Source organism: Plectropomus leopardus, chromosome 16 (assembly GCF_026936395.1).
Source record: "Plectropomus leopardus strain MGB_pleo_1.0 chromosome 16, ASM2693639v1, whole genome shotgun sequence".
Classification (NCBI taxonomy): domain Eukaryota; kingdom Metazoa; phylum Chordata; class Actinopteri; order Perciformes; family Serranidae; genus Plectropomus; species Plectropomus leopardus.
The window spans coordinates 7,894,118-7,921,698 of NC_142191.1; the positions used below are offsets into that span (position 1 = coordinate 7,894,118).

At 37.8% G+C, this 27,581-nt stretch overlaps 3 protein-coding genes across 4 annotated transcripts in view; all 3 read right to left on the reverse strand.

Annotated features, from left to right (window-relative positions):
- Window positions 1-11,377, reverse strand: part of arhgap18 (Rho GTPase activating protein 18) — a 32,202-nt gene extending 20,825 nt beyond the window's left edge. Inside the window, exon 1 of one of the 2 annotated variants that reach the window (XM_042503888.2) lies at window positions 11,249-11,377. In XM_042503888.2, coding sequence (XP_042359822.2) covers window positions 11,249-11,283 — 35 coding nt within the window. In that variant the 5' untranslated portion in view covers window positions 11,284-11,377. Of the gene's footprint in view, window positions 1-9,859; window positions 10,204-11,248 lie in introns of those variants that run through there. The other variant, XM_042503887.2, reaches the window with a different exon arrangement.
- A 1,626-nt stretch (window positions 11,378-13,003) lies between these two features.
- fkbp6 (FKBP prolyl isomerase 6) lies at window positions 13,004-18,739 on the reverse strand. Its single transcript, XM_042503875.2, has 9 exons — window positions 18,497-18,739; window positions 16,958-17,075; window positions 16,771-16,860; window positions 16,501-16,703; window positions 15,691-15,810; window positions 15,395-15,592; window positions 14,302-14,411; window positions 13,824-13,909; window positions 13,004-13,387 (listed from the first exon to the last, which is right to left on the reverse strand). The coding sequence occupies exons 1-8, from the start codon at window positions 18,569-18,571 to the stop codon at window positions 13,837-13,839; spliced, it is 987 nt and encodes a 328-aa protein (XP_042359809.2). The 5' UTR covers window positions 18,572-18,739; the 3' UTR covers window positions 13,004-13,387; window positions 13,824-13,836.
- A 1,077-nt stretch (window positions 18,740-19,816) lies between these two features.
- Window positions 19,817-27,581, reverse strand: tmem244 (transmembrane protein 244). Its single transcript, XM_042502925.2, has 6 exons — window positions 27,435-27,581; window positions 22,706-22,791; window positions 22,497-22,573; window positions 20,997-21,122; window positions 20,607-20,651; window positions 19,817-20,488 (listed from the first exon to the last, which is right to left on the reverse strand). Exons 1-6 carry the CDS (start codon window positions 27,525-27,527, stop codon window positions 20,391-20,393), a joined length of 525 nt encoding a protein of 174 aa, XP_042358859.1. The 5' UTR covers window positions 27,528-27,581; the 3' UTR covers window positions 19,817-20,390.

Here is a 27,581-nt window from a genome sequence, read left to right on the forward strand (position 1 = left end):
GGATGTTAAAAAGTTGAGCCCTACCACAGTAATAACTGACAATGGATGTGTCAGCTGTTAATGAGAGGATAAAGCACGTTTCAAGTCCCTGCGAGGTTTGATTATCACACTGAATGTAGATTTGGAAAGTTGGGAAGAGCCGCACAAGTAAATAATTTTATCCCCATTCAAGTTGACGGAGCCCTAAACCTGCAGTAGCTGACTTTACCGCTTAAGTCTCTAGTGTGCTTGTAAAATTTTATGAACTGATGTTTTGTACTTCATTTAACCAAATTCTATCATAATGTATTTTTTCCATCTACATGCCCAGAGACTACAGGCAAAAAGACTACTACAAAAAGCAGCTTTGCTAAAACCCACAATGCATCTTTCCTCGTTTTATATAATGTTAATGTTTATTGTGCACTGTCCCCGTCTAAATAAAATCATATTACATAACAGGCACAGCACTGATCATCTGTAATTTTATACACAACTGTTGAATGTTTTTGGCTTCATGCACCACTGAGCAACTTTCATAGGAATAAACAGGGACGCGACTCCAATGCTGTATCCTGCACTCTTTATACATCCATGTTTTTAACAGTTTCTACAGCTATGCTAACATGACAACATCCTCGCAGTGACAATGGTAGCATGTTGAAGTTTAGCAGGTGTAATGTTTACTATGTGCACTATCATAGTTTACTGTGTTAGCATGCTAACACTAGCTAATAAAACACAGAGGACTGTCATTAGTTTGGCAAATATTTGTCATAAATTAAATTATTAAACATTTTTGACAAGAAAGCTCAGGAGATTAGGCTTGGATGGTATTACTATATTATAGTATGGTATCTACAAATCTGGAAGGTATATTATTGTTTTTTTTAATAGTGTCATGAAAACAGGCTCTCTATTTTCAATTAAACTCATTTTATGTAGTGCACAGCACGCACCATCAGAGCTCAGTCTCTGGTCTCTACGGGTGTAACAGGCAGCTGATGAAAGACACTGCCACACCTAGTGGCGAAGGGAGAAGTTACAGGGCTGTAAACGGCCGGTGGTCAGTAAAGACAGGCCATAGAGAATAACGGTGAATTTCCTTAATTCCTTAATTTAGTGAATTAAGGATTTATTTTGACCAAACCGAAGCTGGTGATTGTTGGAACAGTGGACTTACCAAGTAGATAACTAACAAGAGTAACCAGGACGGTTTGGATGAGTTTTATTTTTTTCTGTCCAATTGGAATGAAGTGTGTTTTATGAAAAGTTAATGAGGCAATTAAGCCTCGTCAGTCTTCCATGGCTGAGAGAAAGTATATTTCCAAAGGTGTACAGTTGTATTTTTTTGTTTAATAAGGAAAATATGTGTGAAAATGTTATTTTTGTAAACCTTTTTAGGGGTTTTCATTGCGTGTTTATTAGTCTGAGAAGCCAAAAGTAGGTAGTGCACTCTGTCATCGAGAGGTGGGGGATGTTAGCGCAGACACTCATACTGTCATATACCATATTTTAACATTAAAGCCATTAAGATTCATTCTCTAGGGAGCCTGAATGTTGGTTTAAAATTGCATGGCAATCCATCAAATAGCTGTTTAGATGTTTTGACCATAGTTGTTAACCGACTGACTCAAGAGCCATAGAGCTGCTAAGATCAGTGTGATCACATAGATAAAGTATTTGTGTGTGCTGATATGTTTGTGTGTGTGTGTGTGTGTGTGTGTTTGCTGCCAATCTCTGATTTATGGTTCTATCAAAGCGTTCTTCATACTGCGGGTCTCGATGGAGGTAAATGATTAACTCATCCTGGGAGTTCATGTGCGTGTCTGCCAGGTTTTAATCTGCTTTGAAGTTAAACAAATCCTCTCGAGTTGATGAGAAAACAAGAACATTTTTGCCATTCCTCTCAAATGAAAACATCTGCCAACTGGTGAAGCTTTAGAGACGCAATGAACATTGGTCAGGGGAGTGAGCTGCTAAGTTTGCTGTTTTTTAAAACAAAGAGGAACAGAAAGGAGCCAGACTGCATGTTCAGGGCTGTAAATATAGACAGTGCCGGCAGGGCGGTTACACTGGGGCCCCCTGGGGTGAGGGGCCCCATAGAGTAGGCCCTCCAACAATATGTTGGGCAAAGTAAGTAATTAAGATTCCCAACTTAGAAATATGCTTGTGATCTAAGAAAAACTCAAATTAATTTAAAAATAGTACTATTTTCTATATATGCAATTTAACCCTTTAGAGTCTGGATCGACATTAGTTTTGCTGAGCTGCATTCAGGGGCCTTTCACAACCCTTTAAATCTCTGGGACCTACGTTTGATTTCTTTTGAAAACCTAGGAAGAGTTGCCCTGCAAACTGCAAACAAAAACCTGAGAGTTAGCTTTGGGGAGATAAGACTAAAAAAATAGGGAAACATGTTCACAAAACATTATTTACATGTTTTAATTATATATATTAAAAGTTATGTTGCAAAAAAATATTTATTTATTTTTTTTAGCACTTTCTTAAGTTAATTTTCTTGTTTCCTTTTGGGGTTTTTTTCAGGTAAATTTCTTCTAACTTCTTTTCTAATTTTTTGCTAACTTTAAGCCAATGATTGTTATGTTACTCATTGCCTTCTTACCATGTTTTTAAAAAAACAAAGCCAATGTGCTCAGGTTTCAAAGGGTTAAAAGGCAAACTCATCTCAATAATTTTTGTTTGCAGGAGTCAGTATGTATCAAACATGTTAGAAAATACACCAGCTATGCAAAATGATCCAATTAAATGAATAATTATTTCTTATTTCCTTTTGGTATTTTTGTAATTTAAAATAATTCAATGACGATTTCTGGGTAATATGTATTTTGGAGTAATCCAATGATACAATAAAATAATACTGTAGCTAGTTTAAGCACAAAACCGGTCACTACCGTGCACAAGGGCCTGTCATAATAGCGTGCTCTGGAGCCCGTCGTAAGGACCTTACGCCACTGCGCATGTTTCTACATTTTGTTGTCACCCAGCGCTGGAATTAGATCATACTGGGAGGAGTGGAGAGAGGAGAGGAGATGGCATTGTCAGGAAAGAGAGAAATAGGAAAAAAGAGAAGCAAGCAGTGGTGAAATACAAAGTACCAAGAAAGGAAAAAGGAAAGACACGTCCCAGTCGAGGTGGAGGAGGACAGGAAATAGATGTGGAGGAGGAGAGGGGAGCTGGAGCGAGATCAGCGGAAGGAAGGAGCGGAGGAGGTCGTTGTATTTAAAATACCTTATGTTCTTTGTTAAAACCAGATCAAAGTGTGTGTGTGTCTGTATGTACCAGTGTTTTATGGCTTTAGTGGTGTGCACACAGTGTGTGTGGCAGGAAGTCTGCTGTGGTATGTGGCCTCGGCTCAGCGTGAACCCTCCGCGTAATGCTCCACTTATAATTCCATTTTAATTAATATAGAACATCAACTTGATGCTGTTCAGCCTGTTTAGCCTCACGGGGTCATTTATTTTCTTAAATCAAAGTTAGATTTGCTGCTTTCATAATAATAGTAGTGTTAATCAAGAACTACCAAATTCGGTCACAATAATATTGCGAAAATCATTTCTTTTGCACACATTTTCCAGTGACTGGGCTAATTTTGACATCTTATTTAAGTTTTTGAAGGTTGATTTATTGGTCATTTTTTAAACCAAATTTAAAAAACAATATTACTTTTTTAATATTCACTCCATTTATATAAACGTGTCTTCTCCCACAAATAAAATTAGACACCCTTTTTAGATCTTGGTGATCATGACCTTTGACCTTCGATCACCAAAATCTAATCACTTTATCCTTGACTCCAAGTTAACATCTGTGCCAAATTTAAAGAAATTTCCTCAAGAGGTTCTGGAAATATAACATCCACAAGAATGAGACAGATGCAAGTGCAAAGTGACCTTGACCTTTGACCATCAAATTCTATTCAGTTCATCCACTCGAATGTTTGTGCCATTTTTTTAAACATATGTTTATTGTTTTTTCTATTATAAAACAGGACAGATTGAAAACAGATTATAGAAAAGCCACATAAATGTGAGGAGTTCAAATACACCACTCAACAAAAACAATGTAATATGCAATATGCAGTATTAATGTTGATTTAAAAACACAGGGTTGCTTTAAATGTTAATTACTGACACCACACTTAGAAGCAGCAGCATAAAGTTTGGAGGATTTTTACTGACTTGCTTTTACATAATCAGTAAAGAGTTGCCAAGTCTTATTAAATTTATCAACAGAGCCTCGTAAAATAAGACTGACCTTTTCTAGTTTGAAGTGCTGCTTAACATCTCTTAACAACATAATGTAGGTGAGAGGTTGAGCCAGTTTCCAGTTCAATAAAATTAATCTACGTGCTAAAAGGGTTATAAACCTTGCCACATATGAAAAGAGTCCTTTAAGAGGACTTCTTTCTCTGTGCCCTAAATACAGCCCATTTGTGCTAAACTTGAGGAAATTCCCTCAAGGCGTTCTTAAGATATCTCATTCACATGAACGGGACGGATGGACAGATGGACAACCCAGAAAAAGAATGCCTCCAGCCATCATTAGATTTATAGACATCTCTTTCACAATGTAGTCTATGAGAACAAGTCTTTTTGGGACCAATGGCATCATGTGACAGACTCAGAAGTTGTAATTACACAATTTATCCTCTATAGCTTATGCCTCACAGCACAGAAAACACCCGCTAACATCTGGCTTTTTAATGCAATGAGAATGCGTCCAATCAGCATTCACACCGAGGTCAAATGACTCTGCGGTAGGCACGAGTTTTTTTTTTTTGTTTGTTTTTTTCCCTCCAGCTCCAATTAGCATTGATGGGATTACAGCATTCGGGTGAACACGGTAATTTCAGCTCCTTAACCAGTGAAATGCAATAACAAGCCATCACTAATTACTCTCCGTCTCCTCCTAAGTAGCGCAAACACAGATCCAAATACATCTGCACCAAGTTTCAAAGACAGACTGAATAAATACAAGGTATATAAAGAGAAGAAACCACTGAAACGTTTTCAAAGACCTCTGTTCCTGCTGCTGCCTACTGTTCACCTGTTCTCCTGTGTATCTGTGACGTTGCACGGACACACCAACAAAACAACCCCCCCACACACACAGGCACAAGCAGTGTCTGTGGTGCAGCAGTGTATTCTTTGGCAGTGGGAATAAAGTCAATCGACTATATTCAGCGGGTTTGCCCGTGTTTGAAATTTTGGTGGGAAAGGGGTGTATGAAAACTGGTTTCAAAGTCCTGCGCACTTCCTGATTCATGTTCCCCAGAGGATAAATGTGACTGACAGGGATCTCCTGAATTTTCCTCTAGCACCATTATCAGGTTAAAAATATAATGGTTTATGACAAATGCCTGCTAGCATCACCACACTAGCTTTCACTGAATATATTTTTTTGTTATTAGTTCAAGTTCATCTGATCAGCTACATCACAAAAATCCAAAGCCAATATGAAATATGTGCAGCTATTAATTGGATACATAAGATTGAGATGCAACCCTAAGCAATCACTCTGAGCAATCTGATTGGCTCACACACCTTGCTCTCCATTTAACTACGACTCTGTAGTAGAAAACATATTTACAACCAAGTTAAAAGTTAAGCTCCACAGCTATTACTAATTTTTGACCACGCAGCAACTTATCAACTTTAAAAGCATGACAGGCATGCTTCCTGTGAGGGAAGTGGTCATGGCGATGAGATATGTGTTTGTGTTTGGGGAGTGAGCTTAAAAGTGTAGAAAAACACCCACAATAATGCAAACAAATTGTTCAAAGCTTAACACACATGACTTCTTTTACACACACTCGCAGCGGTCAGGCGGGCTGCCCTTGTGAGCAAAACAAACACATTCTCACTCTGGCACACTTTCATACATACGTGCACAAAACGACCTTCAGAGGAAAACAGTGCTGCAGCCTGTGTGTTTGTTCTACTCTTTGTACCTTTATCTGCACACCTTTTTATCACCTGCTCAGAGCTTTCGACACACAGAAGCCTGTGTGTGTGTGTGTGTGTGTGTGTGTGTGTGTGTGTGTGTGTAACAGCTTGTAAAAGTAAATCCCTCCACTGCGAGGTGCAAACAGGAATAGAAGGAAACTGTGTCGCCCAACAAAGAGCAAGTTCAGCACCGATGAGTAAAATGTGAGTCAAGATCTGAGGAAGTGAACTCAGACGACTACCTCTGACCTGATTCCATTATAGAGCAACACGCAGGGACAACGCTCCGTACTAAACTGCTATACAGTTAAAAGTTAATTACGTTAACAGATATAATTCATGTTAATTTTTACTCAGAGATAATTTGTAATATGTCCACAATGAAATGCCTAAAAAAAACTAGTGTGCATTTATATTATATTCCCTCTTTGATGTGACAATATTGTAGGAGTATTGTAGAAATAACACATATTGTAGAAATAACACAATTCCATTTTTGATCATTAATCACTAGCAATGTCAATATAATGACTAAGTGGGCAAAGGCAAGAGTTAAAACGGTCACACGAGTTGAGAATAGTACATCACTTTACTGTAATGCAACCTTTAAAATAAGGAAAAAACAACATTTATTCCATGTCACGATATAAAAATATCCGATATCTAAGACGATATAAACATTCATATCCTGATGTGATATAATATATTTTTCCAGGCCCTAACAACAGGCAGCTGAGGATGTTCTGCAGCCAACACCAGAGGGTGAAAGATGATGAGAAATGTGTGTGTGTGTGTGTGTGTGTGTGTGTGGTATTCCCATTCAGATCAACAGGTGCCAGCTGCCCTCTGTGGAAAACAGAGGCTGTCTCTGTTCCCCCTCTGTCGCAGTAGCTGGTCTCAGCAAAGACCCACTGGTTCAATAAATCATCTGTGTTCAGTTCTGAAGAATCTGCCAGTTTGTTTTTGTTATTTTTTCCATTTAACCATATTTCCTCTGTCTCTCGTGCCATCTCGATTAGATTACTCGTTATCTCCTGTTTAAAAGTCTTTAGTGGTAATTTTTGTTAACTGATGACTGTTTTTGCTGAGGCCATGCTTGTCTGACATCTTGTAACCCTTCACAGCTCGTCTTCCTTTCTGCAGATGTCATTTCCTCTGCAGGGTTGTATTTCTGCAGGGTCAGGCTGTCTGCTGCATCACACAGTGAATTAATCTAAACCATGTGTGTCCCACTGACTGAGTCACACTGCAGAGATGCTTGAGGAAGCGCTGGTTCCTAAACGACAATGGAAAACACAACAGGACCACGCTGCCCTTTAGCTAAAAGCTTAACTTCTCCTTCCCAGAGCACCTAAACGTTCACGCGCATGACTCCCAGAGGACACGACGTAACCTAAGGCTCCCGAGGTCGGATGTCCACGGCTGGTAAAAGGCTGGTAGCTTTCTGTCTCTCATTTCCTGAGGGGAAACAATGACCACAAAACGCAGCCTTCACGTCAACCTAGACAGGACACACACGCTCTGCTGTGGGAGGTGAGACAAAGGCAGGCTGTAACGTGATGCTGTTTTTTTTTCTAGTTAGCTGGATGAGCCATCTGGAACACACACGCATACATCTACTGTACACACACACACACACACACACACACACAGAGGCAGGTGTGTACGTCTGAATACCAGCTGGACTTTGGTGCTCTGACTTGTTTACTTTCACCACACCACGGTTGTTGACAGCAGTTGTTTGCCGATCTAAACATGAACTGGACACACACAGCCGGCTCGGCCCGCACGAGTAAACAAGTGTGTGCCGTTATAAATAAAACACTGTAACTGTACAGTTGTTTCCATGTGAGCTTACTTCCCATTCAGTGTTTCCTCTGTGACAGCGCAACTCAAAATATCTTTTTTCCTCAATGTAAGAAGCTGACAAGAAGATTATCGTGCAAACAGATGATGCGACTGTCGTAAAAAAAAAAAAAAAAATGGAGAAACCAAACAAGTGCAGCTTCTATGCTGTTCAGGGCTCGCCAAAAGTTTTGGTAAATATGAAAAACACCACATTTCCACATAAATAAACACCTATGGAAGATTTTAGTCCAGGAGTTGTTAGTGGCCTTCCCTTGCAAAATGTCAAATTAACACTAAATGACCAGGAAGAGACTCAAAATGCCCACAAAGGAATGATGAACTGCAAAGAAACACAAAATAACAACAAAAACAGGCAAAACAACCAAAAAGAGACACAACACGACTACAGAGAGACAAAATTCATCCACAGAGAGACATAAAGTGACTACAAAGAAACAAAAATCTATCAAAAAAAGACACAAAATAATCTAAAAAAGATACAAAATCATCTCAAAAAGACACAGAATAGCATCAGTGATTATTTTTGTGTCTGTGGCTGTTTTGCTGGTTTTTGAAACAGTTTTGTGTCTCTTTGTAGTCTTTTGAGTTTTTTTGTAGTTGCTGTGAAGCCTTTTGTCTTTTTGTAGTCTTTTTGAATCTCTTCGTAGTCGCTCTGCGTCTCTCTTAGGTCATTTTGTGTCGTCTTTTTCATCCTTAAGCACTTGCTTTGCATCTCTTTGTTGTCATTTTGTGTATTTTTGTTGTTGTTGTGCCTCTTTTTGTAGTCACAGTAAATCTCTTTGCAGCCGCATCTCGTGGTAGTCATTTTGTGTCTCTTTGTTGTCATTGTGAATCTCATTGTAGTTGTTTTCTGTCTTTTTGTCGTCATTTTGTGTCTCATTGTGGTTCTTTTGACACTTTTCATAGATGTCTCTTTGCATCTCTTTACTGCTGTTTTGCATATCTTTGTAATTATTTTGTGTCTCTTTGTAGCTGTTTTGTGTCTCTTTGTAGTCTTTTTTGTGTGGTCACTTTGAGAGTTTTCCTGGTTTGTGCAGTTCGGTCAGTTTGAGTGACTTGTTGGGCCCCTGGGCCTGTGCCTGGTAGGCCGGCAGGTACTTCACATTCATTCATTCATTCATTCATTGCAACACTAAATATTGATTTTAAAGGCAGAGCAATGTTTTTACGTTAAACATTCTTGGAAAAAGATCATAATCAGACCTACAGTGGTGCACAAAAGTCTGATAGGCAGCCCTGCAAAATCTGGGCCAGTATAACAAAGTCAAGGTTAACCTGCTGATTAGGAATGTGGTGAAGGAAAAACATAACCCATGGCCCAGCTAGGGAGGCGCAGGCCCCATCATGGAAATAATAAAGCTGCAGTTAAGGGACTGTTCATTATTTATGAGAGGGGAGGGGTCATGCAAAAAGAGAGTCATGTCAAGATACAGTATATATTTTTAAGAACTGACTTAAAAAAGGGGCATACAACTTGAAATGGTTGTATTTCGTATTTATTAACAGTAAAAACTGAAATTATAGCTGGATTTTCAAATTTCTGACAGTCCTTGAAAAAATTATGTGAGACAAATGTTTTTATCAGAAAAAAACTACAAAACCTGAGCTTGAAATAGTGATATTTATTTTTTAAATTATTATTATTATTTTTAAATAACTTTATTCTACATGTCTCATTTAAATTTTTCACCAAAAATAAAGAAAGGGTCATTCATTTTCCCCAAGTCACTCAGGGAAAAATGTATGTAGCTTCAGGGAGCTAAAAAGCAAACAAACAAAGGACGCAGTCACACCCCAGCCACCGCCCTCCTCTGATAAATACAGAACAGTCCCTAGACAGGGTTTGTTGTGAACTTACAGCTGATCTCTCTAACAGCATGCAGCTAATAAACTAAAAAAATGGGAGTTTTTATTCAGCAAACCTGCTGAGAGGAAAACAACACGGTCACTTTGACCTTTGCCCTCTCACACACACACACACCTTTAGCTTCCCTCATTTCAAAGCGCTTTATTTAAGCTACACACACACTCATGTGTCGCACCTGGGCACGGTGGGCTCGTGGCCTGACGGACAGCTGCTCGAGACACCCGGTCCAGTTTTCGGCAACAGTTCCGTGTTGCTGTGGTAACCCGTTAAAACCACTCCCTGGGACTGCTGCTGCTGCCGACTCATGTTTCTCCTCCTTTTCTTCCTTCTTCTGCTCCACACGCAGCTCGCATCCACTCACTGACTGAGAGGGTTAACTCTTTATGCCCCTGTCTGTCTATCTGTCAGTGCTCTCCATGGCTGCTCTGTTGCGCTGCAAACTCTGACATCTTCTTTCCCTCCGTCTCCCTCCACTCCTCTCGTCTTCTTTTCTCTTCAAACTTGTGTGTGCGTGTTTGTGAGGCAGGACAGGGGCTGGATCTCAGATACCACACAGCTCAGGGATTGGCTGAAACCGCACGGCAACGTTTAACAGCTGGTGGCGCCCCCTCCTGCTCCAAGAGGGCACTGACTACTTCCTGGGACATTGCTTAACTCTTTGAACCCTGAGCACATTGTGTTGACCTCTTTCTTACCATTTTCCACCAGTTTGTTTTTTAAAAACATATTTGACATAGAAAATACATGTTCTTTCCCCTATGTGCACTGTCACAATCAATATTGCTGCAAATCACTGCTGTATCCTAGCCTGAGATAATAACAAAAAACAACTTTGCATGTAGTTTGTTGAAAAAAATTCTTATTTCATCTAAAAACAAGGGGACATAATGACAAAAACCTGGTATTTAAAGGGTTAAAATTCTGGAAAAATAATTAATATTTTATATATATGACAAGGACTGATTTTGGTTAAAAAAAAATTCAATTAAAGTAGAAAATCATATTAATATATTTTTATTAGTATATTTTTTATAGTCTGATTTTGAAAAGCGCATCTTGTGTGCAGAGTGGTATGTGTGCGAGTATTTGACACTGCAAAAAAAATAATGTATAAAAATCAATGTCAATCCAAATCACTGACATAGCCCAGGCTGTGGTAAGCATATTGAAAATATATATTTCTGTCGTCTAAAAACATAATGGTATTGTGACAAAAACCTGGCATTTAAAGGGTTAAAATTCTGAAAATTAATTATTTGATATTTATGATTAGGACTGATGCTGGTTAAATGATATTAATGTAGAATATTTTTTAAAGCTTGATTTCGAAAAGTGCATTTTGTGCGCAGAGCGATACGAGCGAATACGAGTTTTAATATGTGACTCTACAAATTTCCAGATGTTAAAAATGTAAGCGTTTAGAACGGTAAAATACTCGAATGTGGAACAAATGGCAGTTTTTGTATCATACACCCACCCCCCCCACACACACACACACACACACAGAAACAAATGTGAAGAGATTATGCTGACACACACGCTGTCTCACTCTCACGTTCTTTACCTGAGATGAAGGTAGTCGGCAAGTCTGGAGACCATTGTGTCCGTCTGTGTCCTTGTCCACTCACACAGTCTCTAATGGAGAACGACCGGCTGGCCATACGCTGGGAGACGAGCGAACAACGCTCACACGCTGTGACAAGTGGATTAACCAGAGAGGTCAATCAGATTTTTCTGCTCCTCCATCTGGCCCCTCAACACTTCTGATCCTCCTGTCATCTCTCCTCCCCCACCTCCTCTTCCTCCCACTACTCTGCCCAGTCCAGCTCTCCCTCTGACTCGGCTGCAATGGGACAAATATCGTCTGGTGGCCTGTTTCGGTGCGTGTTATGACGGTTGTGTTTAAATAATACAAAATCAACAATCTTATAGCCAGAGGCGTAATGATTTCAGTTGTATGTCTGTCCGTCCTTTTCTCATAAACAGAAAATCTCAAGAAGGTATTGAGGGAATTTCTGCAAATTTGGCACAAACGTCCACTTGGACTTAACAATGAACTGATTTATGTTGGTAGTCATAGGTCAAAGTTCAAGATCACTGTGACCTCATCTGTCTTACACATGTGAAAGAAAAATCTTGCAAACACCCTGACGGAGGCACTCAAATTTGGCACAAACATTCACTTTGAGTCAAGGATGAACTGATTAGATTTTGGTGGTCAAAGGTCAAAATCACTGTGACCCTGCATCCATGTCGTTCTTGTGAATTTTTTTCAAATTTGGCAAAAATGTTCTTTTGGACTCAACAATGAATTGATTCGAATTTGCTGGTCGAAGGTTAAAAGTCACTGTAGTCCTGCGTCCGTCTAATTCTTATGAATATCTGAAAAGAAAAAGTTTCCTCAAATTTGGCACAAAATGAACTGATGAGAGTTTGGGGGTCAAAGGTCAAAAGTTACTGTGACCTTACAAAACATGTTTTTTGGCCAAAACTCAAGAATTTGTGCACTAATTAGGACACAATTTCACAGAAAAGTCTGCAAGGATAAAATAATGAAGTGCTGACATAATTAATAAAATTATTAATAAAATTCCTTTTCCTTAATGGCCCATACTTGTTTGCAGTTTCAGCAGTGACTATACAAAAATTTAAATTATGCAACATTAATGCAGTTGAAACTGTTCAACTCCAAGTTTAATTACGTGCAATTCACTACTCTGATATTGTTGACTCATATGAATGGATATAAAAGAGAAGAAAAACAAAGAAGTCTTGATGAACTGGATTCAAAGAAGCAGAAAAGTTAAAATAAAAACAGCATCATCAACAAATAAATAGAGCCTGCGGACGGGAGAAGTCTGCCTTTTTCTTAGACAATTCATGCCTTTCTTTGTTTTATATGTCAACTATTTTGGTCAGCAGGTCGCTGCTCTGGAGGCAGAGATTGTTCAAGTACGCCCCCTAGTGGTTCTTTGTACACACAACAGGTAGCTCTTTAAATTTAGTTTTTTTAGGTCTCTCTTGAATCAAAACACAAATGATCTCCAAGTACGTCTTAACAAATGTCCTCTGCCAAAATCAGTGATTTTACATTTATACTCAATCTATACATTCCTTTGTCACCAGATGAACTTTGCAAAAGTAAAGATTACGATTTACACCACTGAGGTCATTCAAAAAAAAAGTGGGAATCTTTTAAATAAAAGTTAATGTAAAAAATAAATACATAAATAAATATTAAGAACTGATTTTAAGAACAAGTCATGAGAAATATTTCCAATGTGTTTTTTTTATATTAATCCAAAACAAAAACAAAATATTATAGATGTGAAAAAGATTTTATTGAATTTTGTTTTTTCATCATTCCACCTCAACAGACATCAAACCCCGTGTGAATCTTTAACACCCCGCGAACACAGTATTCATGAACCATAATAACCATTATAAGATTAATATTTAGTCATTTGAGCCGATTGTGCAAAACATATTTTCAAACAGAAAAACACAAGTGTTGAGTTAACGTTTTTAACAAACACCTTAAGAATTTTAAAGAACTTCTAATTAATTTTAATGGAAATGAATGATAAATTTGTGCAACATTATTTCTTTTGTAACACACACAGAAACACAAAAAGGTTTTACTGTCAGAATTTGCAGAACTGGAGAGAAAATGAGCCTTTAAATTTGCTCTTCACACCATCATCTGCAACACAAACATTTTATCAATGAGGTCAGTTTCTCTGTAACCTTCAATGTGATGCCATGTTTTTCTGCCATGTAAAATTCAGTTCAAATAAAATCTACTTTTGTACTGGGCAAGTCAAATTTGGGAGCCTGATTGTTTTCATCATAAAACAAATGTGGTTTTAGCACCCAAAAAACTGCTGGTTCAGTAATACTTCAAGTGTGTTGCTAAGAATCATGGGAGCTGTAGTTGTGGATTGCAAACAAAATAAATGTTGTTTGGTTAAAATGATTAAAAAAAATAAAATAAAATAAAAATTAAATTAAATTAAATTAAAAATAAAATAAAATAAATAAAAAAAACATTAAATTCAATAAAATTAAATTAAATTAAAAAATAAAATAAAATAAAATAATTGGATAAGTATTAATGACCTGCTGACAGGATGTCTTACCTTTTTAAAGTCTTCACTTTCCTCTCATGCCTCTGAACATCTTGGAGTATAAGTCTTTCTGTTTGTCCAAACTCTCTTTATAGCATCTGAAACACAGAAACCATTTATTTACATGAATATCTTCAGGGATTTGTGGCTCAGGGACATCTCGTGAGCGTAGTGTGTATTGAGTAGACTAGCGCCGCACACTGATATTGTCATATCTCGTCTGTCACGCTAAAATTTCAGGAAGGTACAAAAGTATGAAAAAAAAAGCCCAAGTCTAAAGTACACAACTCAAAACAAAAAAACACCGGTCTGGTTGTTTTTATATTATATCTGAAGATGTATTTTAAGGCCAAAAATAATAATAAAAATACAAGCCTGACAATTCTGTTACCTTGAAACTGATGCACTGTGTGTGCTGACTGCACCTCAGTGTCTCAACTGAAGCATTTATTCTAAACTTCCTAAATGTGTCAGAAAAAGTTGGTCTTACGTCGCCACTTTCCTCAGTAGGTTGTTGATGTCGCTGTCAAACGGCTTCCTTGCTTGAGCAGCTATGAGGCAATCCTGCGCGCTCTCGTACTCGTGCAGCTCCAGATACGCCTGACAGAGATGACATCAGGCTGAATAATGGACTGATTGCTGTCTGGAGTGTGAATAAATATCAACAGAGGGAACCTGGGAGCGAGCGACGAGCGGCGCAGGGATCCTGGTGGCATTTGTGTCTCACAAAGTGTCTAAAGGTACAATTTTAAACCAAAAATGTACGACCGTGATACAACTATTTCCTTATCATCGGCAGCTCTTCTTTAGATTAAAGACTTTTTTTAAATGAGACTCAGAATTAAACTGAAGACCAATTTTACAGACAAAAAAATTGAATGAAAAATTGTCCAAATGTTTGTTTTAACATATCACATATTTTTTGTCCAGTAAGAAAATGTAAGTTTATCTACGTCATTTAAAAAAATTTTTTTAAAGTGGAACACATGGAAATTAATAAACAAATATATTATAATTATCTACATGGTTTACCTACAGAAGGGGGAAATATCTGGCAGCTGTTGGCCAATTTTCTTGCCGATTTTGTGTTTTTTTAACTCTGCGTGAGATTCCCATCATGACGAGTGTCAGAGGAGGAATTTTGTAAATTACTTAACAAAAAAACAAACACAGGCACATTTACATTTTGTCCTTATAAACAAAATAAATGAAGAAATCTGGAGATTTTACAACGTAACGTCAGAAAACAACCATTAGATAAAATCCTGCTTCCCTTTTTTGAGCATTTTTAAGACTTTTGAAATATTAATGTAAGACATTTTAATACAAATTAAGGCCTTAGTGTAGATCAATGAATAAAATATTGATGACTTTTTGAGGAACCCTTCATTCATTCGTTCTTAATACAATTCTCCAGCGACTGAGCATCTATTGCGTCTGACTGCATCTGCGCTGTCATCATCCCTATTTTTTTTTATCTCCCTTGTGACCCGAAAAATTCAATATCAGACACTTGAACTAAGAGCCTGTGAGGATTTTTATCTGACGGTTTGGAAAACGAACAATAAAAAGCTCCGTCTGACCTGTCCGCAGCGGAAAAGAGCCTTTGTGTTGGCAGAGTCGATCCGCAGGGCTTTGTTGCCGTATTTCAGGGCTTTGTTGGGGCTGTCGAGACGGAGCTCAGTGAGCGACAGGTTCAGATAGAGAGGAAGCAGCGCAGTCTTGATCCTCTCCGTCTCTGCATCGCTCAGCGTCTCCCTGTTTCCCAGCAGCACCGTCGCCTAAAGGCCAAACACAGAATCCGTCAAAAAACACATTTTCACCTTCAGCCGAACACCAGGAGCTCTGTTTCCTCTTCTCCTTCCTCTCAAAGATTTACCTGTTTATAGCGATCTTTGGCGTTGTCGTAGCGGCTCTGGTTGAAGCAACGGTTGCCAAAGCTGCGGAGCGTGTTGACAACTTCAAGAAGCGTAGACAGAGGAACCGTGTTCTGCTCCTCCTGAAGACGGAGAGGGTGAAAAGCAACGCAAAAGCAGCCAACAATTAGGGATGTTTGTTTGGGTTTATTTCAGCCGGACACATCAGCTGGTAACTAAACTATTCATTTCTAAGAAAAGTTTTAGTCCGGAGCTCTATTGACTCAACACCTAACCAGGAACTGAACAGTTAACCTACAAATGTGACCGCTCAAAATTACGCTCGATGGTTAACTGATTAACAGTTTCATCCCTGCCAACAATACACACAGAAACCCTCCAAAGGGAATTTTTCTCACATCCTGCTGTCTTTTTTTGGCTATTAAAAAACTGTGTTTTAAGAAGTGCAATAGATTTTAAGCTAAAACACATCTGCAGAAAAGGATGTGGCCTCTGGGAGCAAAAATAGTAAAATGCCTCAATTCTCCAGAGCTAAAATGCATTTAATGTGGATGAAAATTTATTTTTTTTTACTGTTTATTTTTTAAAAATACATTATTCACCATTTAGCTCATACATATACCCAAAAATAAAGTCAACAAAGCGATGACATTGGATTAGACACTGGATAAAAGTAAGAAAGCAACAATAATGGACATAAAGATACTTTAAAAAAAAAGCCTGCTGTTAGCAGCGTGACAGGACTTCTGTTATTTCTAATCTCTCAGTTTTCTCACACTGTGACAACAACAGAACACGTGAAGCCTCCCTACCGGACACAGAGCTACAAAGTTGTCCACTTGTCCCGAGTCGAGGAAGTCCAGGATATGAACTTCGTACAGGACGACGGCAGCAGCAGGAATGAGCGGAGGACAGCCCATGTCTCCGTACGCGTACTGCGGCTGGAAGAGGAAGCGAGAGAACTCTCCTTTCTGCATAGTCAGCAGACCCAGCTCCAGTCCGGCCAGCGTCACATCTGCACCAAAGACAATCAATCAGTGGAAGAGAAAACTTCTTTTGAAGCTGTGCGAAGCGTCACTGACCTCTCCCTAACTTCATCATGCAGGGGTACTTCAGGTTTGTGGTGGTTTCAAAAGGCCGGTCAGAATACTCCAGGAAACCAGAGTAATGGACTGTTGGAGAAGGAGAAGAAGAAGAAGAGGAGGTTACAGCAGAATAACAATAATTTTGAAAACTGCGTTTTTAGAACAAAATTCAACTTGTAAATACTCAATATGGAGGCATTTTCGGGTACAGGCGGGCCCTCTCCTGGTTGAACCACCTCTTTCAGGATCCCTCCGTCTCCCAGCACATCATCCATCTGCTGGCGAAGATGATCAAACGGACTCTACAAAGAAAAGAAAAGCCTCAAAATAACTCCAAAAACCGTTTTCACTATCAATTCACTTCAGTTAAATGTTATTAAAGGACTCAGCTCATACGGAGGTCCACAGACAATAAAACAAAATAATATTAACAAAAAATATATTCACAATAATAAATAATCAACTTAACATCTATGTGTAAAATCACTTTTAAGAAATAATAATATTTATTTCTGGAAGTCATTTTGGACTTTTGCCTTGGAATTTGTCATTTTTACAATTTTCCACCTAATGACATCATCTTTACCATATTTGACATTTGAAGATAACACATGATGCACCATCAAAAACAATGTTGCTGCAAATCAATGATCTATCCAACGCTGCGATAATAAACAAAAATCTACTAAAAACTTGGCATTTAGTGTTAAATTATGAAAATTAATGAATATTTGATATTTATGAATTGGACTGATGTTAGGCAAAAATAAACTCAATGACAGCAGAGAATCATACTAATGTGAAATATTTTTTTAGCCTGATTTTGAGAAGCATTTTGTGTGCAGACAGGTATGACTGTGAGTATTTGTCAATGTACAAAAGATGTATAAAAATTGTGACTGTGATAATCAAAACAAATCTACTTGGCATGTAGTATATTGAAAATAATTCATTTGGGTTTTTTTTTGTTTTGACCAAAAAAACATAGTGGCATCATGACCAAAACCTGACATTTAAAGGGTTTAAAATTCTGAAAATGAATGAATATTTAATATTCATGATGAGGACTTATGTTGGTTAAATAAATAAACTCAATGAAAGTAGAAAATTATATTAATGTATATTATTTTTACAGCCTGATTTTTAAAAGCGCATTTTGTGTGCAGAGTGGTATAAGTGTGTGTATTTGACACTGCACAAAAAATGGATAAAAGTCATTGTCATACCCCAGGCTGTGATAATCTAAATACAATTTAACTAAAATAATTCAATTTTTGTGTTTTTCCATCTAAAAACAAAGTGACATCATGACAAAAAAGGTATTTAAAGCGTTAAAATTCAGGAAAATACTTAATATTTGATCATTTTGATTAAAGCTGATATTGGTTTAAAAAAATAACTCATCAAAATAATAAAATAATATGAATTAATAATTTTTTTAGATCTTGAGTTTGAAAAGTGCATTTAGAGTGATACCAGTGTGTCTAATATTAAAGCGAGTTAAAGTAACTGCTATTATGACAATTTAGCTCCAGTTTAAAATATATGGCGACCATCTTATGAGTTATGATCTCAGCCGAAAATCCCGAGCTGCAGCCACGTGTTTTTTAAACCACGTGTATTGTTTATGGAGTCACGAGCACGGGTCACGAGACTAAATATCGGCTAGCTAACGTTAGCTCTTAGCTAGTTAGCTGTGCATGCTAACAGCATGCTAACTTACCGGAGCGACGGTCCTCAGCCGCTCCTCCGCGCTTATTATCCGCCGGATACTCGATATTAACCCGTTTCCTGACATTCAGTCGGTTCAATTACCGCTACAGTTACACAGGTTTATTTAAGTTTAACAAGTAGCTTAATTTAGTCTACTTTTGTTTGGGGCTCAGGTTTTGGGTCATTCAGTTGAGTCAGTCAGGTGACCTTGATGACAAATGAGACTCAACTGTGGGGTCAAAGGTCACAACACAGGTCCAAAAACTTGCAGTGGTGGATAAAGTAGGCCAGCTGAAGGCCATACTCGAGTAAAAGTAAAGATTTGTTACCAGAAAATGACTTAGGTAGAAGTTAAAGTCACCTATTTGAGTATTACTTTTAGCAAAAGTTTAATTTTCTAAAAAATCTTATATTTAGTATCTAAGGTCATTTTACTATATTAAATGCACTAAAAATAGAAAGTAAAAGTACAACTAAATGCTGTAAAAAAAAAGTAATCGGTCAGTATTCTGAGGGTTGTGAGGTTTATTGCTTTGTAACATACAGCACCCTAAAAATGTAGCATCTATTACTCGACAAAAATGAGGTATTTTGATAACTTAAAGTATTTAATAAACACAATCCAGTTTTTCCTTCCTTCTTATTCCTTCATTAGTCTGTCCATTCCCTCTATCCTTCCTCAGTTCCCTCCCTATTTTATAGAAAGCGAATTAAATGCTAAGTGTAAATGTCATGGAGTAAAAGCAAAAGTCGACAGAAATAATAAAAATCAAGTTAAGCACAGATACTCTAATAAATACTTAAGTACTGTAACAAAGTACAAATACTTTACCACTTATGACGACTAATCCTATTGCTGCTGCTATCCCCCTTAGTGTGACAATTTATTGGTGAAAAGTAACTAAGTACATTAATGCAAGTACTGTACTTTTCACTCTACTACATTTATTTAAGTACTATTGTAACTAGTTTGCAAATTTAGATAATTAGTACAAAATACAGATTTACTAATGAATCGATATAATAAAATTAAGCTCCCCAGCAGAATATAAAGTAGGCTATCTCCACCTTTACTATCAACATCATTTAAGTTTTTTTATTTCTAATTAATGCACCACTAATTAAAACCCAGTAACGTAAATAATAAAAATTATTATTATTATTAATTGTAGTAGTAGTAGTAAAATAATAATAATACATTTTATACTATAGTGTTTTTCTAAACCAGAGTTAGAAAGTGATCCACAAACAAAATAATAGTTAAAAGACCATCATACACAAAAAATGCAATAAAATTTTTTAAAAATAAAAAAACAAACACACAACAAAATTTTGCTTGAAATATTTAATGTAAATCCAGTTTTAACTAATATATACAACCAGTATTAAAATATAGGTAACTGTATTTATCAGACTGCGACACTTAACACTCTAAATCTAATATATAAAACATAAATATGTTCACTAATATTACATTTAAAAATTTGCTGACTTAACACAACATCAATTATGTTTAACGTGGTTATATTTAAAGCTATAAATCCAGTCTTTTACAAATTATTGTATCTCTTCTAATTACTTTTTTATTTTACTATGAAGTTTGTAAATAAACGATACAAAAAATACTTAAACTGTACAGAATAAATCTTAGAAAATAGACAAAGTTGGGCCATTTGTACAAGGAGGGATCTGACTATTAGCTGATGAATAAAGTTATCTGTTAGATGAAGTGTTTCTCATGGTTGCTTTATAGAATATACAGTATATAAATACTGTAGTTACTCATATCGATGTCAACATGAACCTACTGTAGCTCTACAATCTGTGAAAAGTGAATCCACTGCGACGCATCCAGACCTGAGATTTACCAGTAAGCCAGTTAAAAGCTTTCCTCATTGTCTTCATTAGAAGTTCTGCAGCTCAGCTGGATACACGAAATTGCTTCTGAAGAGTTTATAGGCCATGAGCTGTCCTCCGAATATCATCATTACCAGGCCTGAACCTGCACAGAGAAGGATTAAATAAATAAGACAATGAGATCAATCAGAGCCAGTTTGGCGGCGAAGCAGCTGTCCTTAAAAAGCCATGAATCTGAGGGGATGTCGGAGGAGAAGTCTCACCCAGAGCGATCCACCAGTGCTCAGCTGAAGGGAAGTCTGACATCACTGCAGAATATAGAAATTAAAATTTAAAAAACACCAGTATGCCAAGCACATATTTACTTTATTTGTAAGTGAAAGAAGTTAAAAAAAAGATGCAGATTTAGGATGTCTGGGCATTCTTTTTAATTTTTCTTTTTTTTTCTTTTTATTTAAGTCAAACAGCTGTCAGAAATGTGTGTGTGAGCCCATACATCTCAGCCATATCCAATTACATAACCAGGCCTCCAATCCTATAAGCTGTTCCGCTCTATAGATCCACTTTATGTGTGTGTGTGTGCGTGTGTGTGTGTGTGTGTGTGTGTGTGTGTGTGTGTGTGTGTGTGTGTGTGTGTGTGTGTGTGTGTGTACCTGCTACAGTCATGGCGACATGCAGCAGTGTGACAGTTATGGCGTAATCCCAAACCCACTCCTCTACAATCCAGGCGAACACCAGCCCTCCCAAAACATAGGTCACTTCTGTGGAAATTACACCAACTGGAGGGAGGAAGACAGAAAACAGCGCACTCAGCACTCGGCCAAAGTCTCCCCCAGCTAGCAGGGAACGTTCCCACAACATTGGCGTATTCCCTACAAGTTGTAATAATGTTTTAAAGAAAACAAATTAATGTTCAAAGAACGTTTTAAGGATGTTTATCATTTCAAAAAAATTATCCTTCACGATTAAATACTGACTAAGACGTAACGTTTTAACTGCAACATTGTGAGGATGTTTTGGTGATGTTGAGAGGTGACAGATCATTGAATGTTCTTTTATAAAACGTTCCCACAATGTTACATGAGAACGTTTTCAAGTAACATTCAAACAAACCTTTTCTTTAAAATTAAAATGTAATGTAATGTGATATGTTAATAATAAAAAAACATTTTTAGCATCATTTGATGTTTATAGGGAATGCCACCCTAATTTTAAAAAGAACCTTCTGGGAACTAAAAGAAAACTTGCAGCAGAAAACGTCACTAAAACTTTGCATTAGTTGCATTGTATTATTCTCAGAACATTTTTAGAACCAAAAACTGCCAGCTGGGTCATTGTTTTATTTCCTAATATGCTTTACAATCACTCATTCGATTTTCAGAGAATATCACATCGAACATGTTGACTTGTTAAAGTAGGAAAAGCGCAAGTTAATGCATTAACCCTTTGAAACATCAGCTTTCTTGTGCTTCGTTCAAACACCTTTCGCAAGTATCAAAAGCTTTGGAGCCCAAATTTTTTTGATTTCTTTTTGAAAACACGGGGAAAAGAGAAACTGAGCAACATAACAAGAAACATCCCAAAAATTGCATGAAATTAGTAGATTTAGAAAATTATTTTTAAATGTCCAGAAAACGTTACAATCATCGTGATTACATATGTAAAATTATGTTACAGAATTATTATAATTTTGGAGAACTTTTCACAGGTCATTGTGTTTTTTTCCTTCCCTTGTTTTTTCTTGCTAATTTTCAGGTAATATATATATATATATATATATATATATATATATATATATATATATATACATATATATATATATGAAACTGAATAACCCAGTCATTATAATTACTCTAAAACCTCATCTAAATTTGATCAAATGATATTCAGGCATTTTTTCAGTGCTACTCAAATATAAAGCTTATTTTTGTGGACTGTTAAAGCAAATAATTTTTCTCTCATCCTGGTACAAACGCTCTGGACCCCTGGTTAAGTAAAAGAAAATTTGCCCATACACCGTTTCTTTCATGAGGCCAAATATGTGCACCACAATTTTCTCTCCATGTTTTTGAAAGAAATCAAGCTAATTTGTTCAGGTTTCAAAGGGTTAAAGTACCTTAAAATTGAGTAAATGTACTTAGTTATGTTCTCACCGAGGTATTTGGGGTTCTGCCATGACGGTTGTGTTGTGTAGTCAAATGGAGCCAACAAGCTGTTGATCTCATGAACCCTAAAGACACACGAGAGGATGATAAAGTACAAACTATAAACAGCAAAAGCCTAATTTCACTCTTATGTATTGTGTTTAAAATGAACTTTATTGTAGGAGGAAATTGCTGACTTTGCTCTTATGTTATTGTACCTCAGCAGTCCGATGCAGACACTGACCACGATGTAGTAGAGAGAGTAGAAGGACACCATGCATATCAACAGATTCTGCAGGACAACCTGAGGAGACGCAGAGAGAAAAAAAAGACATAATCATTAATAATGCCCTGTGGATGTTAATTTTACATGAAACCTGCCATGTGTCTGAAAGCAGCTGCTGCTTTGTAGTTCAAAGATTTTCTTTCTGAAGGAAGAATGAGGACCAGACTGTCTTATCTGTAATTCCAGGAACTGATATTGAATGATATTTGATCTACACTCTAAGACTGTATTTTTCTTCCACCGTGTTTACTTTATTATTTCATTTGACTGCTAAAAAAAAGCTGAAATTACAACCGAGGCTTAACACCAAAATCAATCAGGTATATAAGAGCCATTAATCAATGAGTGGATGAAATTCTACGCCTTTTGAAACGTCCTTCATCGACCATCTGTGGATATTTGCCTCAAATCAACATAAAAACAGAGAAAACAAGAATATAAATAAGTAGTTGAGTAGTAAGAGATGTCATGATTTCAATATGACTAGAAAGCTCTGCATTTGGAGATATTTACGAGAAACGTCATTGTTATTTTATGCACTGTGCGTCTCCCAAAGCTAACAAAAAAAATCCTCTCCTCCACTCTCTCGTCTCTCTCGTGACCCAGAAAACTAACGCTGATGACAGTTGAAAGCAGCAGATTCTCGCCTGCTAAAGTCTCCTTTCATAGATGATTAACTGCAGCCTTTACAGGAAATGGGTTACACGACACCGTCGGAGGAGAGTTAAAAGACCTCTTCCTCACAGCTGACATTTCGGCTTGTCAAACACAGGTGTAACTAATTACATTAATAATGGGCTGCGTTCCAGTCAGGTGTGCTGGTGCCAGGGCCCTGCATGTCGGCTCACTGGTACGCGTTAATGAAATGGAGTCATTGTTAATTTTATTAGCTTCGCTTGTGCTTTTACTGCTGCGCCAATTCAAACGTTTGCTGTGATAAAAACGACTTTCACCACCCTGTCTGTTCAAAGGAATCTATGTTTGCCTGAATGTGGAATTATTTTGTTACATGTTCATTTTGATACACGGTGACTGTAAAGGCTGCGACTAACAAGCATTTTCTTCAATGACTGATCTCTCCATTATTTTTATTTAATTACTGATTAATCTTTCACTCTATAAAAAATAAAAAAGCCCAAGGCACTGTCGTCCTTTGGTTTGTATTGTCTGAACAAAGCCCAGAAGTCAAAGATATTTAATTTCTGAGAAATGCAGCATATGTTCAAATGCTAGCAGCATTGGCTCCATGGACAACAATGTTGTGCTGCCATCAGGGGACTGTGTTTTACCCGGGACGTTATGTCCTGTAACAACACACCAGGATGTTCTTCTGCATCTGGTCAGATTTTGCAGTATGCAGGCCATGCAGGCTCCTCTGACCCACAATCCTCTGCTCAGCGGCAGATACGTCACACTGACTATTGACAGCTGACAGAAGCCACAGTGACGGATGAGAGCGCATTACAGAGACTGCTGACGAGGAGGAGTCGAATAGTTATCTAATTGTATTATATATTACACCTAATTGTTTAAGTGAATGAACTAATCATAGAGATTACCAACAGAGAAACAAACCAGTAATAAAGAAATGCATATCTAGACTAATTTAAGTAAATTTTAGTGTTTAAATCCACATTGTATGCAGTTAAAACTTAAGGGTTAAACTACATGTTTTCCCAAGTAACAGCAGCAGAGGTCGGTGGGTTGATCTACATCTCTGACAACCCCTGTAAATGTTTTCCCTGATCGCCATGGTAACGGATATATGAGCAAAAGGGTCAAAGTTTAAGGTGCAGTGGTCCTGATTGTGTGCATACAGCACACAACAGTACATACTACGTAAGAGCAGCTATAATACCAACTAAAACAAAAAAGAATTAGTATGCAATTCAGGACACATTCACCATGTTTTGGTGGTTGATCTGTACACCATGTTGACTCAGACTGAAATATCTCAACTACCACTGAATGGGTGAGCATAGTGGATTGGACTGCCATCAGATTTTGTGCAGACCTTCAAGACTTGACTTCGACTTTGCTGATCCCCTGATACTTTGGTTCATGACTAAACATCTGCAACGCTAATGAAATTCCCCACAGCCTCTGCGTTTAGCGTTACATATCAGATGTTTGCATGCTAAATTCAGATGCTAACCTGGTAGAAACACCTGCTAAATATCAGCATGTTAACATCGTTTTAGAGAGAATGTTAGCAGCACAAATGTGCATGTCGTTAGATAAGCATTGGACATATAAATTAGAAGACATCCATCATCATTAGACCAGCACTGGACCCCTGCAGTTTGCATAGGCCATCAGGACGTATTTATTTACAGTCCTTTACCTGCCACACTTTGACTGTGTGTTTGCTGTCCTGGGTCCCAGGCTGTGGAACAGTGTCCCCCCAGGGGTCAGGTCCCCAACTCTACTGAGGCCTTTGAGTCACAGCTGAAGACCAGTGTTTTGATGTGTGATTCATGTACTCTACATTAGGTTGTGATGCTGATTACTGCTTTTCTTTGCACCATTTTTCTCCCATGGTGATGTTATTGCTGTATTGTTGTTTCTTTTTGTACAGCACTTTGTAACCTACGTTTCAAAGGTGCTCTATCAATAAAGTTTTACTTACTTACATTGGGCTTATTCCCACCAGGCACGTGCCACAGTGAGGATCATGTTTTGTAATTTCTCCAGTTAACTCCAGCCAAGTCCTGGTACAAGACCGAAGAGCTACATGAAAGTAACCGACACAAGGGCCCCGCAGTGCACGGCCCTCTCTGCTTTCATCCCTCCAATCATCTGCAGCTGAACATAAGCAAGACGAAGGAGCTGCTGGTGGACTTCTGCAGGACTAAACCTCTGACCCCTGTACCCAACCAGGGTGAGGATGTCGAGACTGGAATAGGCTGTAAACACAGAGGCCCTCTGAATGAAAGGCCAGAGCCGCCTCTACCTCCTGCAGAGGCTTAAACATCTGCAACAAGCTGCTGCAGATGTTCAAACAGTCTGTGTTGGTTTTGATGCCGTGGGGTCAGTTCAACAAACCCAGCAAGCACTGGACACAGGAAATCATTCCTGCAGAAATGGAATATAATATAAGAAACTTTTTTTCTCATTTATAATTACCTGAAATTAAGTACAGTTGTGTTTTCGTTACTTTAGAATGAGCCATTTATTTCTACACAGGGAGTGGGTCCTCATCTATGAAGAATGCCATGTTGCACCGCCATATTTCTACAGTAACCCAGAACGGACAAACCAAACACTGAGTCTTAACAGGAGTCATTTTTGTGTCAGCCACCACATTAAGGGGCCCCTAAACAGCAAGGGCATTGGAAAAATACAGATTTTTCAATATAAAACTGCCTTGTTAGTATGTGTTTAGTTTGTTTTGGGGAGGAGACCTCTGTGGATTATTTGTCTCCCAGTAAACCCCCCCTTAACGTCTGGATCTGAAGCTATCAGAGGAAAAAAGTGAGCACGTTAGCAGCACGCCAATGCCAAACAGAACTGGAGAAACACTGATTTGTGAATGAAAACTGCTTTACTCAGTGTTTTGTACCAGTTTTAGTCATCTACTCCATTTGTTCTGGAGATGAAAAGAGCTTTAAAAACCTCCTGAACTATGAATATTGAAAGAATTCTAACCAGGAAAAGTTTCAGCTGGTTGCAATTTGCAATCTTCACCACTGGATGCCACTGAATCTTCCTGAATCTTAAACTCTGTTCCTTTAATAAATACATTTTCCATAACGTTTAGCACAGTGCAATACATCCTTTAACATATAACTTATGATTACATACATTTTGCACACCTCACTGCAATGAGCGGACGCTTACATGCATGCACATGCTTACTTTTTTACTTTTTATGTTAGCACTTGTGTCTGTTTTTGCTCTACTGTTTGAACCGTTTAGTTTAAAGTATCTGTCTTTCTGTCAGTGGACATTACTGGTGTTAATGTCCATCAGCTGTCTTAGCTTCATTCTCTTGTACTTCCTTATTGCTTTTTCTCCAGTTTACTTTAATATTGAAAATCAACGGTGAAGTGGAGGAGGAAAAAACATAATTTTAAAGAATTGAGAAAATTCCACTCTGTCTCGAGGCTGTAAAGATAAAGTTTTTTTTTCTTTTCAACTGGCCTACATTTCACCGCATAGCGTCCCACCTAATCCACATGGACTCTATTCTCTCCCTGTTGAGACGGCCATGAGGAGGTGGGTTTTGTCTGGAGGCAGGAAAGTAGCTGAGCTCATGCTAATACTCTCAGAGACAGCTAAACACCTTGGCTCAGTTTGTTTTTCATCTACAGAGAGGACTGTGCTTTAAAACAGGAACTGCTCCAGAAACCAGCTTTGAGACTTTAAATTGAGTTGAGAAAAGCACGCTTGAAACGAGCAAACAAGGCTTTGATGGGGACATTAGAGCATCAACCCCTTAGTTAAATGCTGATTATTGAGCTGATTATGACTGTAATGACAGTCCTTAAAGCTGTAATAAAAATCAAATTTAGGAAAACATTCAGTTAACTTGATTACAAGTGCCAATTAGCTCTATTAGCCCGTAAACATCTCGCTGTGCACTGATTCTCTGCCGCCTAACAGTCACTCTTAATCCTCTCTACTCCAGCACACTTTGCTACAGCGTACAGCGTCCTTACCAAGGTATCACTGGGTGTAGTCTTGAGGGAGAAGGGTCCATGGCGTTTTATAAGCGTGAATCCAAAACAACGACAGCAGTAGTCCAACAACATGAATGGCTGCTGGTCTAAATGAGAGAGTGCAGGCTACATGTGTTTGTGTATGTG